We start from the raw sequence: 12,796 nt of genomic DNA on the forward strand, positions 1-12,796 counted from the left end.
ACATTCTCTTCAATAAGTGGTGCTGGGAAAACTCGACAGCTACATGTAAAAGAATGAAATTAGAACACTCCCTAACACTATACACAAAAACAAACTCAAAATGGATTTGAGACCTAAATGTAAGACCGGACACTATAAAACCCTCAGAGGAAAACATAGGAAGAACACTCTTTGACATAAATCACAGCAAGATCTTTTTTGATCCACCTCCTAGAGTAATGGAAATAAAAACAAAAGTAAACAAGTGGGAACTAATGAAACTTTAAAGCTTTTGCACAGCAACGGAAACCATAAACAAGACGAAAAGACAACCCTCAGAATGGGAGAAAATATTTGGAAACGAATCAACAGACAAAGGATTAATCTCCAAAATATATAAACAGCTCATGCAGCTCAATATTAAATAAACAAACAACCCAATCCAAAAATAGGCAGGAAACCTAAATAGACTTTTCTCCAAAGAAGACATACAGATGACCAAGAAGCAGATAAAAAGCTGCTCAACATCACTAATTATTAGAGAAATGCAAATCAAAACTACAATGAGGTATCAGCTCACACCAGTTAGAATGGGCATCATCAGAAAATCTACAAACAACAAATGCTGGAGAGGGTGTGGAGAAAAGGGAACCCTCTTGCACTGTTGTTGGGAATGTAAATGGATACAGCCACTATGGAGAACAGTATGGAGGTTCCTTAAAAAATAAAAATAGAATTACCATATGATCCAGCAATCCCACTACTAGGCATATACCCTGAGAAAACAATAATTCAAAAAGACACATGCACCCCAATGTGCACTGCAGCAGTGTTTACAATAGCCACGTCATCGAAGCTACCTAAATGCCCATCGACAGATGAATGGATAAAGAAGTTGTGGTACATATATACAATGGAATATTACTCAGCCATAAAAAGGAACGAAATTGGGTCATTTGTTGAGACGTGGATGGATCTAGAGACTGTCACACAGAGTGAAGTAAGTCAGAAAGAGAAAAACTAATATCGTATATTAACACATGTATGTGGAACCTAGATAAATGGTATAGATGAACCGGTTTGCAGGGCAGAAGTTGAGACACAGATGTAGAGAACAAATGTATGGAAACCAAGGGGGGAAACAGCAGAGGGATGGCGATGGTGGTGTGATGAATTGGGTGATTGGGATTGTCATGTATACACTGATGTGTATAAAATTGATGACTAATAAGAACCTGCTCTATAAAAAAAATTAAATTAAAAAATTTATAAAATGTCATTGCTAATTTGATAGGGATTGCACTGAATCTGTATATTGCTTTGGGTCGTATAGTCATTGTCACAATATTGATTCTTCCAATCCAAGAACATGGTGTATCTCTCCATCTGTTTGTGTCATCTTTGGTTTTTTTTTTTTTTTGCGGTACGCGGGCCTCTCACTGTTGTGGCCTCTCCCCTTGCGGAGCACAGGCTCCGGATGCGCAGGCTCAGTGGCCGTGGCTCATGGGCCTAGCCGTTGCACATCATGTGGGATCTTCCCGGACTGGGGCATGAACCCGTGTCTCCTGCATCATCAGGCAGACTCTCAACCACTGTGCCAACAGGGAAGCCCCGATTTCCTCTTTTATAGGTGTTAGCATTTCCCTTATGTATTGAGGTGCTCCTATGTTGGGTGCATATATATTTATAATTGTTATATCTTCTTCTTGGATTATCCTTTGATCAGTATGTAGTGTCCTTCCTTGTCTCTTGTAACATTCTTTATTTTAAAGTCTATTTTATCTGCTATGAGTATTGCTCTTCCAGATTTCATTTCATTTCCATTTGCATGGAATATCTTTTTCCATCCCCTCACTTTCAGTCTGTATGTGTCTGTAGGTCTGAGGTAGTTTGGTGGTGCTGAATTCTCTTAGGTTTTGCTTGTCTGTAAAGGTTTTAATTTCTCCATCGAATCTGAGTGAGATCCTTGCCAGGTAGAGTAATATTGGTTGTAGCCTCTTCGTTTTCATCACTTTAAATATATTGTATCACTCCCTTCTGGCTTGTAGAGTTTCTGCTGAGAAATCAGCTGTTAACCTTATGGGAGTTCCCTTGTATGTTATTTGTCATTTTTCCCTTGTTGCTTTTAATAATTTTTGTCTTTAATTTTTGTCAATTTGATTAGTATGAGTCTTGGCGTGTTTCTCCTTGGGTTTATCCTGCTTGGGACTCTCTGTCCTGCTTGGACTTGGGTGGTTATATTCTTTCCCATATTAGTGAAGTTTCTGACTATAATCTCTTCAAATATTTTCTCTAGTCCTTCCTCTCTCTCTTGTTCTTCTGGGACCCCTATAATGTGATTTGTGGTGCATTTGATGTTGTCCCAGAGGTCTCTTAGGCTGTCTTCATTTCTTTTCATTCTTTTTTCTTTATTCTGTTCCACTGCAGTGAATTACACCATTGTATTTTCAAGGTCACTTATCCATTCTTCTGCCTCTGTTACTCTGCTATTGATTCCTTCTAGTGTATTTTTCATTTCTGTTATTGTATTGTTCATCTCTGTTTGGTCTTTAATTCTAGGTGTTTGTTCTTTAATTTTTGTAGGTCTTTATTAAACATTTCTTACATCTTCTTGATCTTTGCCTTCATTCTTTTTCTGAGGTCCTGGATCATCTTCACTATCATTATTCTGAATTCTTTTTCTGGAAGACTCCCTATGTCCACTTCACTTAGTTGTTTTTCTGGGATTTTTTCTTGTTCCTTCATCTGGTACATAGTCTTCTGCCTTTTCATTTTGTCTACCTTTCTGTGAATGTGGTTTCCCTTCCACAGGCTGCAGGACTGTAGTTCTTCTTGTTTCTGCTGTCTGCCCTCTGGTGGATGATGCTATATAAGAGGCTTGTGCAAGCTTCCTGATGGAAGGGACTGGTGGTGGGTAAAGCTGGGTGTTGTTCTGGTGGGCAGAGCTCAGTAAAACTTTAATCCACTTGTCTGCTGATGGGTGGGGCTGAGTTCCCTCCATGTTGGTTGTTTGGGCTGAGGCGATCCAGTACTGCAGGCTACAGGCTCTTTGCTGGGACTTGTGGCAGACTCTTGGAAGGCTCATGCCAAGGAATACTTCCCAGAACTTCTGCTGTCAGTGTCCTTGTCCCCACGGTGAGCCACAGCACACACACACCACCCCCCCGCCACGGCCTCTGCAGGAAACCCTCCAACACTAGCAGGTAGGTCTGGTTCAATCTCCTATGGGGTCCCTGCTCCTTCCCTCTTGGTCCTGTTGTGCACACTACTTTGTGTGTGCCCGCCAAGAGTGGAGTCTCTGTTTCCCCCAGTCCTGTCGAAGTGCTGCAGTCAATTCCCGCTATCCTTCAAAGTCTGATTCTCTGGGAATTCCTCCTCCCATTGCCGGACCCACAGGTTGGGAAGCCTGACATGGGGCTCAGAACCTTCACACCAGTGGGTGGATTTCTGTGGTATAATTGTTCTCCAGTTTGTGAGTCACCCACAGAGCAGTTATAGGGTTTGATTTTATTGTGATTGCGCCCCCTTGTACCATCTCATTGTGTTTCTCCATTGTCTTTGGATGTGGGGTACCTTTTTTGGTGAGTTCCAGTGTCTTCCTGTTGACGATTGTTCAGCAGTTAGTTGTGATTCCGGTGCTCTCGCAAGAGGGAGTGAGCGCACATCTTTCTACTCTGCCATCTTGAATGAATCACTATCAACTGCTGATGCCAACGCTTTTCCTCCCAACACTGGGAAGCTGACTGATTGCATCACTAAGTCCTCTTGTTACTGAACCAAACTTGAGTCTGCTCAGCCATGTGCAGTAAAGCCAGTCTAATGACAGTGAGTTGTGGTGAAGGTAAGTGCAGTGTTTATTATAGGGAGCCAAGCGAGGAATTCAGGAGAGCTAGTGCTCAAAAAGCCTGAACTCTAATCAGTTATTTTTGTAAAATGGCTCCCAATTTGGGTTTGATTGATGTTTTTTCATGATTAGATTGAGGTTATGTTTAATATTCCATAATCTTACTATTGCTAGAAAAATTATATCAATTGAAATCACTCCCCCTCTGCCTGTCCCTGCTCCCACCCCATCCACATGACCAATGTTCAAGCCCATTATCAAAAGATGCAAAAGAAATAATAATAGAAACATCATGAGCAGATGAAGGTAAAACATTATAATGCCGAAAGAATTTCTAGTAAGGTGGCAGCAATCTGAACCAAATGGCAGCTTTTGCAGCATACCTATATTATTCCTTACTTCATAGTTTTAAGATAAAAAATTCCAAGTACAATTTTAAAAATTACGGTACATAACGTTTTCAAAAAGTTGGTATTATGCTGTTTCCTCAGGAATGAGGTGGTGCTGGATGTCGTTGGTGGAATGGATTTAGGGGGTGGGCAGTTTTCTTAGAGACATGCTGCCAGGAAATCAGTCTCTTTCCCAAAAAAATCCATGAGGTTGATTAAATAAGCCCTCCTATATGTAAAAAAGCACATGATTTACCATCTGAAGGGTAATATGGCTACATTATGCCTCATGTGGCCATATTATTGGCCTTTAAGCCAACTTTAGCCAAGAGTGGTCAGCATCACCTTACAAAGAAAAAGATGACCAGTAAAGATGACCTCGTGGCCTGGTGGCAAGGGTAATATACCTCAGAACTACAGACCTGAGTAAATCAAACCACCAAAGAGAGGGATAGTTGAAGAATGAAAATTACATCTGCAACAGAATAATATGTAATAATAAATGCATAAGTTAACATTCAGTATATTTTTGTGTGAGTTTTGTTTATTGTAAATAAATACTCTTAACGTTTTTCAAGTAAAGAATTCAGTTATAGTTCTATTGTAGAAAATGGAGTCTAGATGAGCTCTAGAGACCATCAAGTCACAGTAATAGTACATAGAGACTCCCAGATGTTTGGTACCCAAAAGGGATGTTTACAAAAACACATTTTTGCAAAAGGACTGTTACATTTGCACAGATGTATGTGTGTATCAGAACAGAAAATGCACTTTGGGGAAATTAAATAACTATTGTTTGAAAAAGTGGACTTTTAAGTATGGTTATAAATCTCAAAAAGAAATAGCTCTAATTTATTGCCCATCTAGGAGAAATTCTGGGTGTACTCTTTCTGGATGTACTTTCCTCTTCATTCTTACAACTATGGCACAGGGGAGTAATTATCAGTTTGTGAATTCTACTGTGAAAGGACCTAAGTGATTTCACTGGAAATCTTTCCCAGAGACTTTCCTTTGCTTTTTAAAATAATATAATTGGATGTGAAATGAATGGCTGGCACATTTTATAACATATATATTGCAAATGACGGCAGACTTGAAAGAACTAGAAGTGCCTAAATGCTATGGTTGTGCCAGTAACGGAGGCATAGGCTCTTGGGTTTTGTGGGAATGTATTAAATTACAGAAGCTTTTAAAAATGTAATAAAAAACAATGTTCATAAGGTTCCTAAAACAACTCTATATTAATCTGGCTTTTGGTAAATAAAACTCTAAGGAAAACTTCCTTCCAAATGTGAACGTGTCACAGTAAAAATATATTGACATGGAAGGAATGAAGATGAAATAAGTAATATTTTCCCTTAAACACAAAGGGATTATAGTTATGATTCACTAATTAGAAACAATAACATGATTTAAAAGCTATGATGAATTTTATATGAGAGTTGTAGTAGACCAATTTATTTTGATGGATAATTGTCAGAGTAGTAAATTGAGGTTATAAACTGTGCTACATAATGTAGGATATTTGAATTCACTATGATTATGACAGAACAAAGCAGCCAGTAGATTCTAAATAAATGATTTGATGACTGTTGAATATTGCAAAAATCAATTAACATGGTATTATGCTTTGTCCTGTTAAATAATGTCCATTTTATAAAAGCCATAAGGCTTATTAAATTTAAGAAGTTGCTTTAGTCTTTCATAATGTCTGAAGACATTAAGTAAACCACGAGCATAAAAAAGAAGCATTCTAAAGCGCTTTGTGGGCCAATCTGGCTTGATAAATAATCAAAGCTTATCCCATCTCAAAGACAATGTGGGATTATTCAAAGTTATTCATTTTTGACCATAATTCATTCTGATGTATTATTATTCTAACTTCTCAAACATGATTTTGTAGGACAAAAAATGGAAATCATAAGATAGCTTCACATTAAAAAAAAGCATATAATAGATCACATTCATGTGCCTTTTTCATTTTGCTGTTGAGATCATTAATGAAATAGTAATTCCCATGGTGTTGGACATGGCATAATCTACTATTTGGCTGCTGGGATAGTTTCCTGATATTTGTCACCAATATTGGGCAGTTGTTCAATCAGATAAAGTGGATTAAATATTTTTAATGTGTACGAATGAAAACTCTTTTTCAAAGGAATGAGAAGGTGAGAGGTAAAACTTTGAGAACATCTGTAAAGGTGGATTTACAGAAAGTATGCTTGATGTTTATGTTGCCAAGGTTATGGTTTTATCTATAGAAGGTATTTTTAAATTTACTTTATAATTACATTATAAAATGTTAAAGAAGAATACAGAAGTTTTGTCACTGACATGCCAGTTTTTTCCTGAGTGTGTCTGAGGAAAGCAAGTTTTACTGGACAATTGAAATGTTATAAAATATGAACAGTCACTGTCCTCGCTTCAGAGAGTACTATTGGTGACAAAACATTTTTCCTGTAAATATTTCATCTTTCACCTATGAACTAAACATCTCATCTCCACCCTATGAATTTTCCATCTTTTTTACCTACTAGTAGTAAGAACTTGAGCAAATAATTTCATTTCAGGGCCTCATTAGGAAATGCATACAATGTTCATTAGTGTTTTTCAAAACATGGGTCATTACCCCATTTGTGGGTCACAACTAATATTTTTATAAAATAAAATGGAATTGACTCAATTTGAATAGAAAATATAGAGAACAAGACACAGTAAAAGGCTTGTTTGCAAATTTTGTTTTAGTTTTAAATATCTGTATGCACAGTGTGATATAAAGTGTATTCCTTAATATAAGATGTAGGCAAAAAAGTTTGACAAATACTGTTCTAAAGAATCATAAGTTCCTTCTAAGTCTAAAATGAAATTATTCTAGTTTCCAGCTCAAAAACTCTGATATTGACCTCTTTTAACCTTACGTCATATGGTTTATTGCCTGACAGACAACAGTAGCCAGCTATTGGGTTGGCCAAAAAGTGCCTTCGATTTTTAAGTAAAAATAAAAAACACATTTTTCATTTTCACCAAGACTTTTATTGAAAAAAGTGTTCACCCTTTTGTTCCACTACCTTCTGCCATTTTTCAGGCAACTTCATAATTTCATCTTCCCAATACTTTATCTTTTTGAGCAAAGAACTGTTCCAGGTACCTTTTACAGTCTTCCAGGGAATTGAAATTTTTTCCTTTAAGAGAATTTTGTAAAGACCAAAATAAATGGAAATCTGAAGGTACTATGTCTGGTGAATATGGCAGATGAATGAGAACTTCCCAGCCAAGCTAAGCTTTTGCCTGGTGATCAAAGAAACATGCAGTCTTGTGTTATCCTGATGGAAGGTTATGCGTTTTCTGTTGACTAATTCTGAATGCTTTTTTCTAGTGCTGATTTCAGTTGGTCTAACTGAGAGCAGTACTTTTTGGAATTAATCATTTGGTTTTCAGGAAGGAGCTCATAATAGAGGACTCCCTTCCAATCCCACTATATACACAACATCACCTTCATTGGATGAAGACCGGCCTTTGGTGTGGTTGGTGGTGGTTCATTTCACTTGCCTCACAATCTCTTCTGTTCCACGCTCTTGTACAGTATCCACTTTTCATCGCCTGTCACAATTTGTCTTAAAACGGAACATTTTCATTACATTTAAGTAGAGAATCACATGCAGAAATATGGTTAAGAAGCTTTTTTTCGCTTAACTTACGTGGAACCCAACCATCAAAGCGATGAACATAACTAGGCAGGTGCAAATGATTTTCAACACTTGATTTGGATATTTTGAGTATGTTGGCTATCTCCACCGTGGTGTAACACTGATGGTTCTCAATTAATGTCTCAATTTGATCGCTATCAACTACAACGGGTCTACCTGCCCGTGGAACATCATCCAGTGAGAAATCTCCAGCATGAAACTTCGCGAACACTTTTGACATGTTCAATCACTCACAGTACTTTCTCCATACACTGCACGAATCTTTTTTTGCATTTCAGTTGCGTTTTTACCTTTTAGAAATAATATGCCGAAAATGTTGCTTTTTTCCTTCCATCTTCAATGTTAAAATGGCTACAAAAAATTCACCTATTTTGATAAGTCTTTTTTAAAATGCATGCTGATGTGACAGCTGTCATGTGCAATCTAACAAAATTCTTTCAATGAAGTTAAAGACAACTAAGTGCTACTAAGCCATCTTATGGAAAAAAATGAACGAACCTTTTGGCCAACCCAATACAAGGGCATTTAGTTAAAGTGAGTGAAAAATATTTACTCCCTCAATTAGTTGTACTCGTTATAGCCACTGTAAGTCATTAAAAGACAACTTCTTGGGCTTTCACACACTCTGGGTAAATGCCAGACCTAAGGCAGATAGGAGTTTGCCATGTTTGAGAAATAGAAATAGGTGAGAATGGTAAGTATCTAGTGAAAAGAGACAATGGTAGGAGATGAAGTAAATCATGGTAAAGTGTTTAGAGTATATTTTTACTGCCAGAGGAGCCATTTGAAAGCTGTAAGCAGAGGACTTCTGTGGCCTTTTTAAGACCAGTAGGATCGCTGTATAGAAAATAGATTTTTACACAGCAAGAATGAAACTAAGAAGGTTAAAAGACTATCAGTCATTCAGGTGAGAGATGGTGTGGCTTCTATTAAGGTAGTAGCAGTGGAGATGAAAAAAAATAGATGGATTTGGGGAAAGTTTTGGAAGCATACAATACAGAATTTGCTAATAGACTGGATATAGGGGGCTTGGCAAAGAAGGGAATCAATGATAGTTCCTAGAATTTTAGTTGTGATGGGGAAGAGCAAGTTGGGGGGCATGGTGGCAGGAATCCAGATTTCTGTTTGGGAGATGTTAACTTTGAGATACATTTTAGGCATCTAAATGAACATGTCAAGAAAGTAGAACTGTGTTTCATGGGAGAAGTAAGGACTGCTGGATTTTATGCATTTGGGCATCATCAACATATAAACAGTATTTATAGCCACAGGACTGCTACTTCCATAAGAGTGTCATGCAGTATCTCTTTTAGTCTTGATAACAATTCAAGGGAGATATTTTCTTTTTATATCGATATGATTAGCTTCTTTCTATATCTGATCGACTCCTATGCTCAGAGATACATAGGCTAACTGTCAAGCAGCTACTAAATGGTGGAGCCTGGATTCAGATTTGTCTGACAGAGTACTTGTTCTTTCCATTACACCAGGTTGTTTTACTGAAGTATTAGAATATGTGAATTTCTGAGTGGAGGATTTTAAATTTTTTTGAATGAAGGTTTTTTTTTTTTTTAAAAAAGGTCTGTCTAGCCTAGAGAGAATGAACTTCATTCAGAATCTAATCCAAGTTTATAAATTCAGTAGTCTTTTTTATCCTTATGCAACTTCCCTTGGGCAGGTGCCACTGACAGTTCCTTTTTTTTCTTTTTAACTCTACTCCTTTGGCATGTGGAATATGACTCTCTGTTTTCCTTTCTCCTCATATGTTGATTTTCTTTTCTTCACTGACCCTTAAGTATACGTGTTATGCAGGAATTTTTAGCCTTCTTTCTTAACTTTATATATTCCCCCTTTACATTTTTATGTTCTCATTGCTTCAAATACTAAATATACCCTTATGACCCTCAAATTTTTTGCTTCCACTCCAGACATTTTTTCCCTAGCTCTACCCAACCAGGTCCAAAGGTTTCTGAAAGCAATTAGCCTGGAGGCTCCCCCGTGCGAATAAAGAGGAGCGAAGTGTAGGGGCTGTGATTAATTCATCTACTTATAATCATTTACATATCGGCTGCCTTTATGGAGTTTAAAAAATAGACTGGCAAGCAGACAGTGATCCACGGGGAGCGTTAACTAAGGGTTTGGATTGGCACGAAGCCATTCATGTGAACATAAGTCCTCGGCCACAGGAACATAACTTGCAAAGCAGAATTCTGCTTAGCTCCTCAAAGAGATTTAACCAGAAATTTTTGAAGTGTATCAGTTCAGCCGAACATTAAAAAGGAAATCGAAGGCGAATCCCATCATGGAAGGAGGAAAGTTGGGGACAGATAACGGGTTCGCGCAGAACTTTGCATTGCAGCAGGTCATGAAGAGAACAAGGTACCGATTAGGAAGTGGGAAGACAATGAATACAACTATGCAGAAAAAAGTGAAAAGCCGGGAGTGACACACATTAAAGACCCAGAATTTGTTAAGAATCCACGGTAAAGTAGACATCTCACCCCAAACCGGCTTCGGCGGCTCCCGCTCCAGCGGCTCCGGCTCCAGCGGCTCCGCCCCCGCGCCCTCACAGACCTTAACGCGCGGCGCACCGCCCAGCTCGTCCCGCCCCCTTTCCCGACTGCCCCTCGGCAGAGCCGCGTGCACGTGTGAGGCGGATCCCGCCCCCTCCGCGCTCTTGGCCAATGAGAAATGGTGTCGTAATTCGCCACCGCCTAGTCTCGGGTCGTGTGACCACATCTCCCCGCCCTCTCGCCCGGTTGCCTCCAGGTTCTGAGAAGATGGCGAAGGTCTCAGAGCTTTACGATGTCACCTGGGAAGGTAACTGCTGCCGGGGCGGGCGCGGAAAGACCAGAAGCCGTGGGAAGCCGTTCGGGAGTACCTGCTGCCCTCGGAGAGCTGGATTTTCCGGTCTCTCTTCGGCATTGGACCGGCAGAGCTGTGGTGGTGGCTGAGGTGGAGGTTGAGGCTGACCCCTTCCTTGGCCCGGCCACCGACTGGAGTCTGCGGTGTTTCCCACCTCTTGTGCCAGTAGGCTGACCGACCGTCCTACCTCCGCGCCAGTCCAACGGCCCAGGGTAGCTTCCATTGAAAGGCGACCGGGACCTGGGGCTAGGGTTGTCATACGTTTCCTGTGGCTGCTGGGCGGCGCGGAGGAGGCGGGATAGTTGCCTGCAGAAGCGTCTTTGCAGCCGAGAAATACACGGCCTGTACGGGCCTTTGAAGTGCTCTGTAAGGGTTACAATTCTGTGTAGTAAATGTGTGTGGAAAACTCGTGAACATATCTGATTCTTTTACATGCCAGTTTACATTTCATTCTCTCTTCAAAACTGGGTTTCTGATTTCTCCCCTTGTTAATTATTCCCTGTCCCATTTCCCCTCAAAACACATTTACACACACAACTTCCTTATTATTCCCTACCAGTAAGTAATTCCTTTTCTGAAGGGGAAGTACCTCTGGTTTAATCTGAGGTGGAGTTTGTGTTTAAATTTGGAAGCAGCCAAACTTTGGACGAGTTCTGTAAGAGATTTTCCTTTCTTAAAAACTTTCGTGGGAGGCATGCATGCTTAAGAGAAGAGCCTTGAGTTTCTCTAAGGCATGGAATTTGTGTAATCGAAATTTATATTCCCAACATTTCACAGTAGACTTCAGTAGCTTATTTGTTCGGATATTTAAATAATGGCCTGATAACACGTGGACTGAAAACTATATTGATTGTTCAGTGGTGAGTAAATCTTTCCAGTATTACAAAGTTGAAAACAATAATGAGAAAAGGTAAAATTCTTTTATACTGGAAGTGAATTCAGTGATTTATTATTGCTTTTGTGGCTTCTAGCACACTGTGAACCGCAGTGTTTCTACGTGTACTGGGGAATCCATTATATTAAAAGTATTAAGTTCTCAGTACTTGGAGACAGCAAATTAAGTGACACAGTCCCTACCTTCAGGGAGTTCATAGTCAAAAGGAGAAAGACAGACTTGTAACATGGTTTTAAAAGGCTTGTGTCAGGGTATATTCCTTCAGTAGATACGTGGCTGTTATTTTTAATGCTTTTAAGAAATTTTCAAATATTTCATGGTTTTTTGAAGGTGCTATTTTGAAGGTATGTTCAATATAAGTTTCTTAGATGATAGTGTTGTGTAGAATGGTAGGGAATGAGTGGGTGTGTTAACTACCAGCAGACAAGGTAATTTAAGTAACTTGGACCTTACCCTGTGGACATTCTAAAGATGAGTGACATAATTAGATTTAGATTAATCAATAATAACTACTTCACAAGTTTGTTGAGGAACAAAAGGGAAAACATATGTTAAAGTGCTTTTAAACTATTAAATACATATAAAAAGATGATCTGGCTCCTGTCTGTGTCTCCAGCTTTATCTTAAGCTACTCTTACCCTTGCTCTGTGAGCTGGCCACGCTGGCTTTTGTTGAATTCCCTAAATGTGCAATGCTCCTCTAGTCTTAAGACTGGATACAAGCTATTCCTTCTGATAGGAGTGTTCTTCCCTCCTGGTTCTACTCTTATACTCTGCTCTACTGACTATACTTTTATCATTTCTCGGCATTCCCCTCAAAGGTCACATACTCAGAGAGCCTTCCTTGACCACCCTACCCCCGCCCATTCTCCATCCCACCACCAAAATTTAAAAGAGAAAAGACAACAAAAGCAAGCAACAAAACTTACCCCTGGTCCTTTAACTATGTGTCCTCATAGTACTGAAGTACTTACCCAATTGTGTTAAGTTTAAAAATGTCTCTCCTCGAATGAAGAGGGACCAGGCCTATCTTGTTCTAGTGCATGACATATTGGAGGAACTTAGTGATCTGTTGACTAAATGAATTGTTAGTAGGATTAAAAGATCATCACAAAAAA

The 12,796-nt window shown here is 39.1% G+C and overlaps 1 protein-coding gene across 2 annotated transcripts in view; it reads left to right on the plus strand.

The window, feature by feature from the left end:
- Positions 1-10,637: 10,637 nt before the first annotated feature.
- EMC2 (ER membrane protein complex subunit 2) overlaps positions 10,638-12,796 on the plus strand; it is a 52,392-nt gene continuing 50,233 nt past the window's right edge. For both annotated transcript variants that reach the window (XM_060127386.1, XM_060127387.1), the window contains exon 1: positions 10,638-10,739. In XM_060127386.1, the coding sequence (XP_059983369.1) occupies positions 10,700-10,739 (40 nt within the window). In that variant the 5' untranslated portion in view covers positions 10,638-10,699. The remainder of the gene's footprint in view (positions 10,740-12,796) is intronic.

This window comes from Lagenorhynchus albirostris, chromosome 17 (assembly GCF_949774975.1).
Source record: "Lagenorhynchus albirostris chromosome 17, mLagAlb1.1, whole genome shotgun sequence".
NCBI lineage: Eukaryota > Metazoa > Chordata > Mammalia > Artiodactyla > Delphinidae > Lagenorhynchus > Lagenorhynchus albirostris.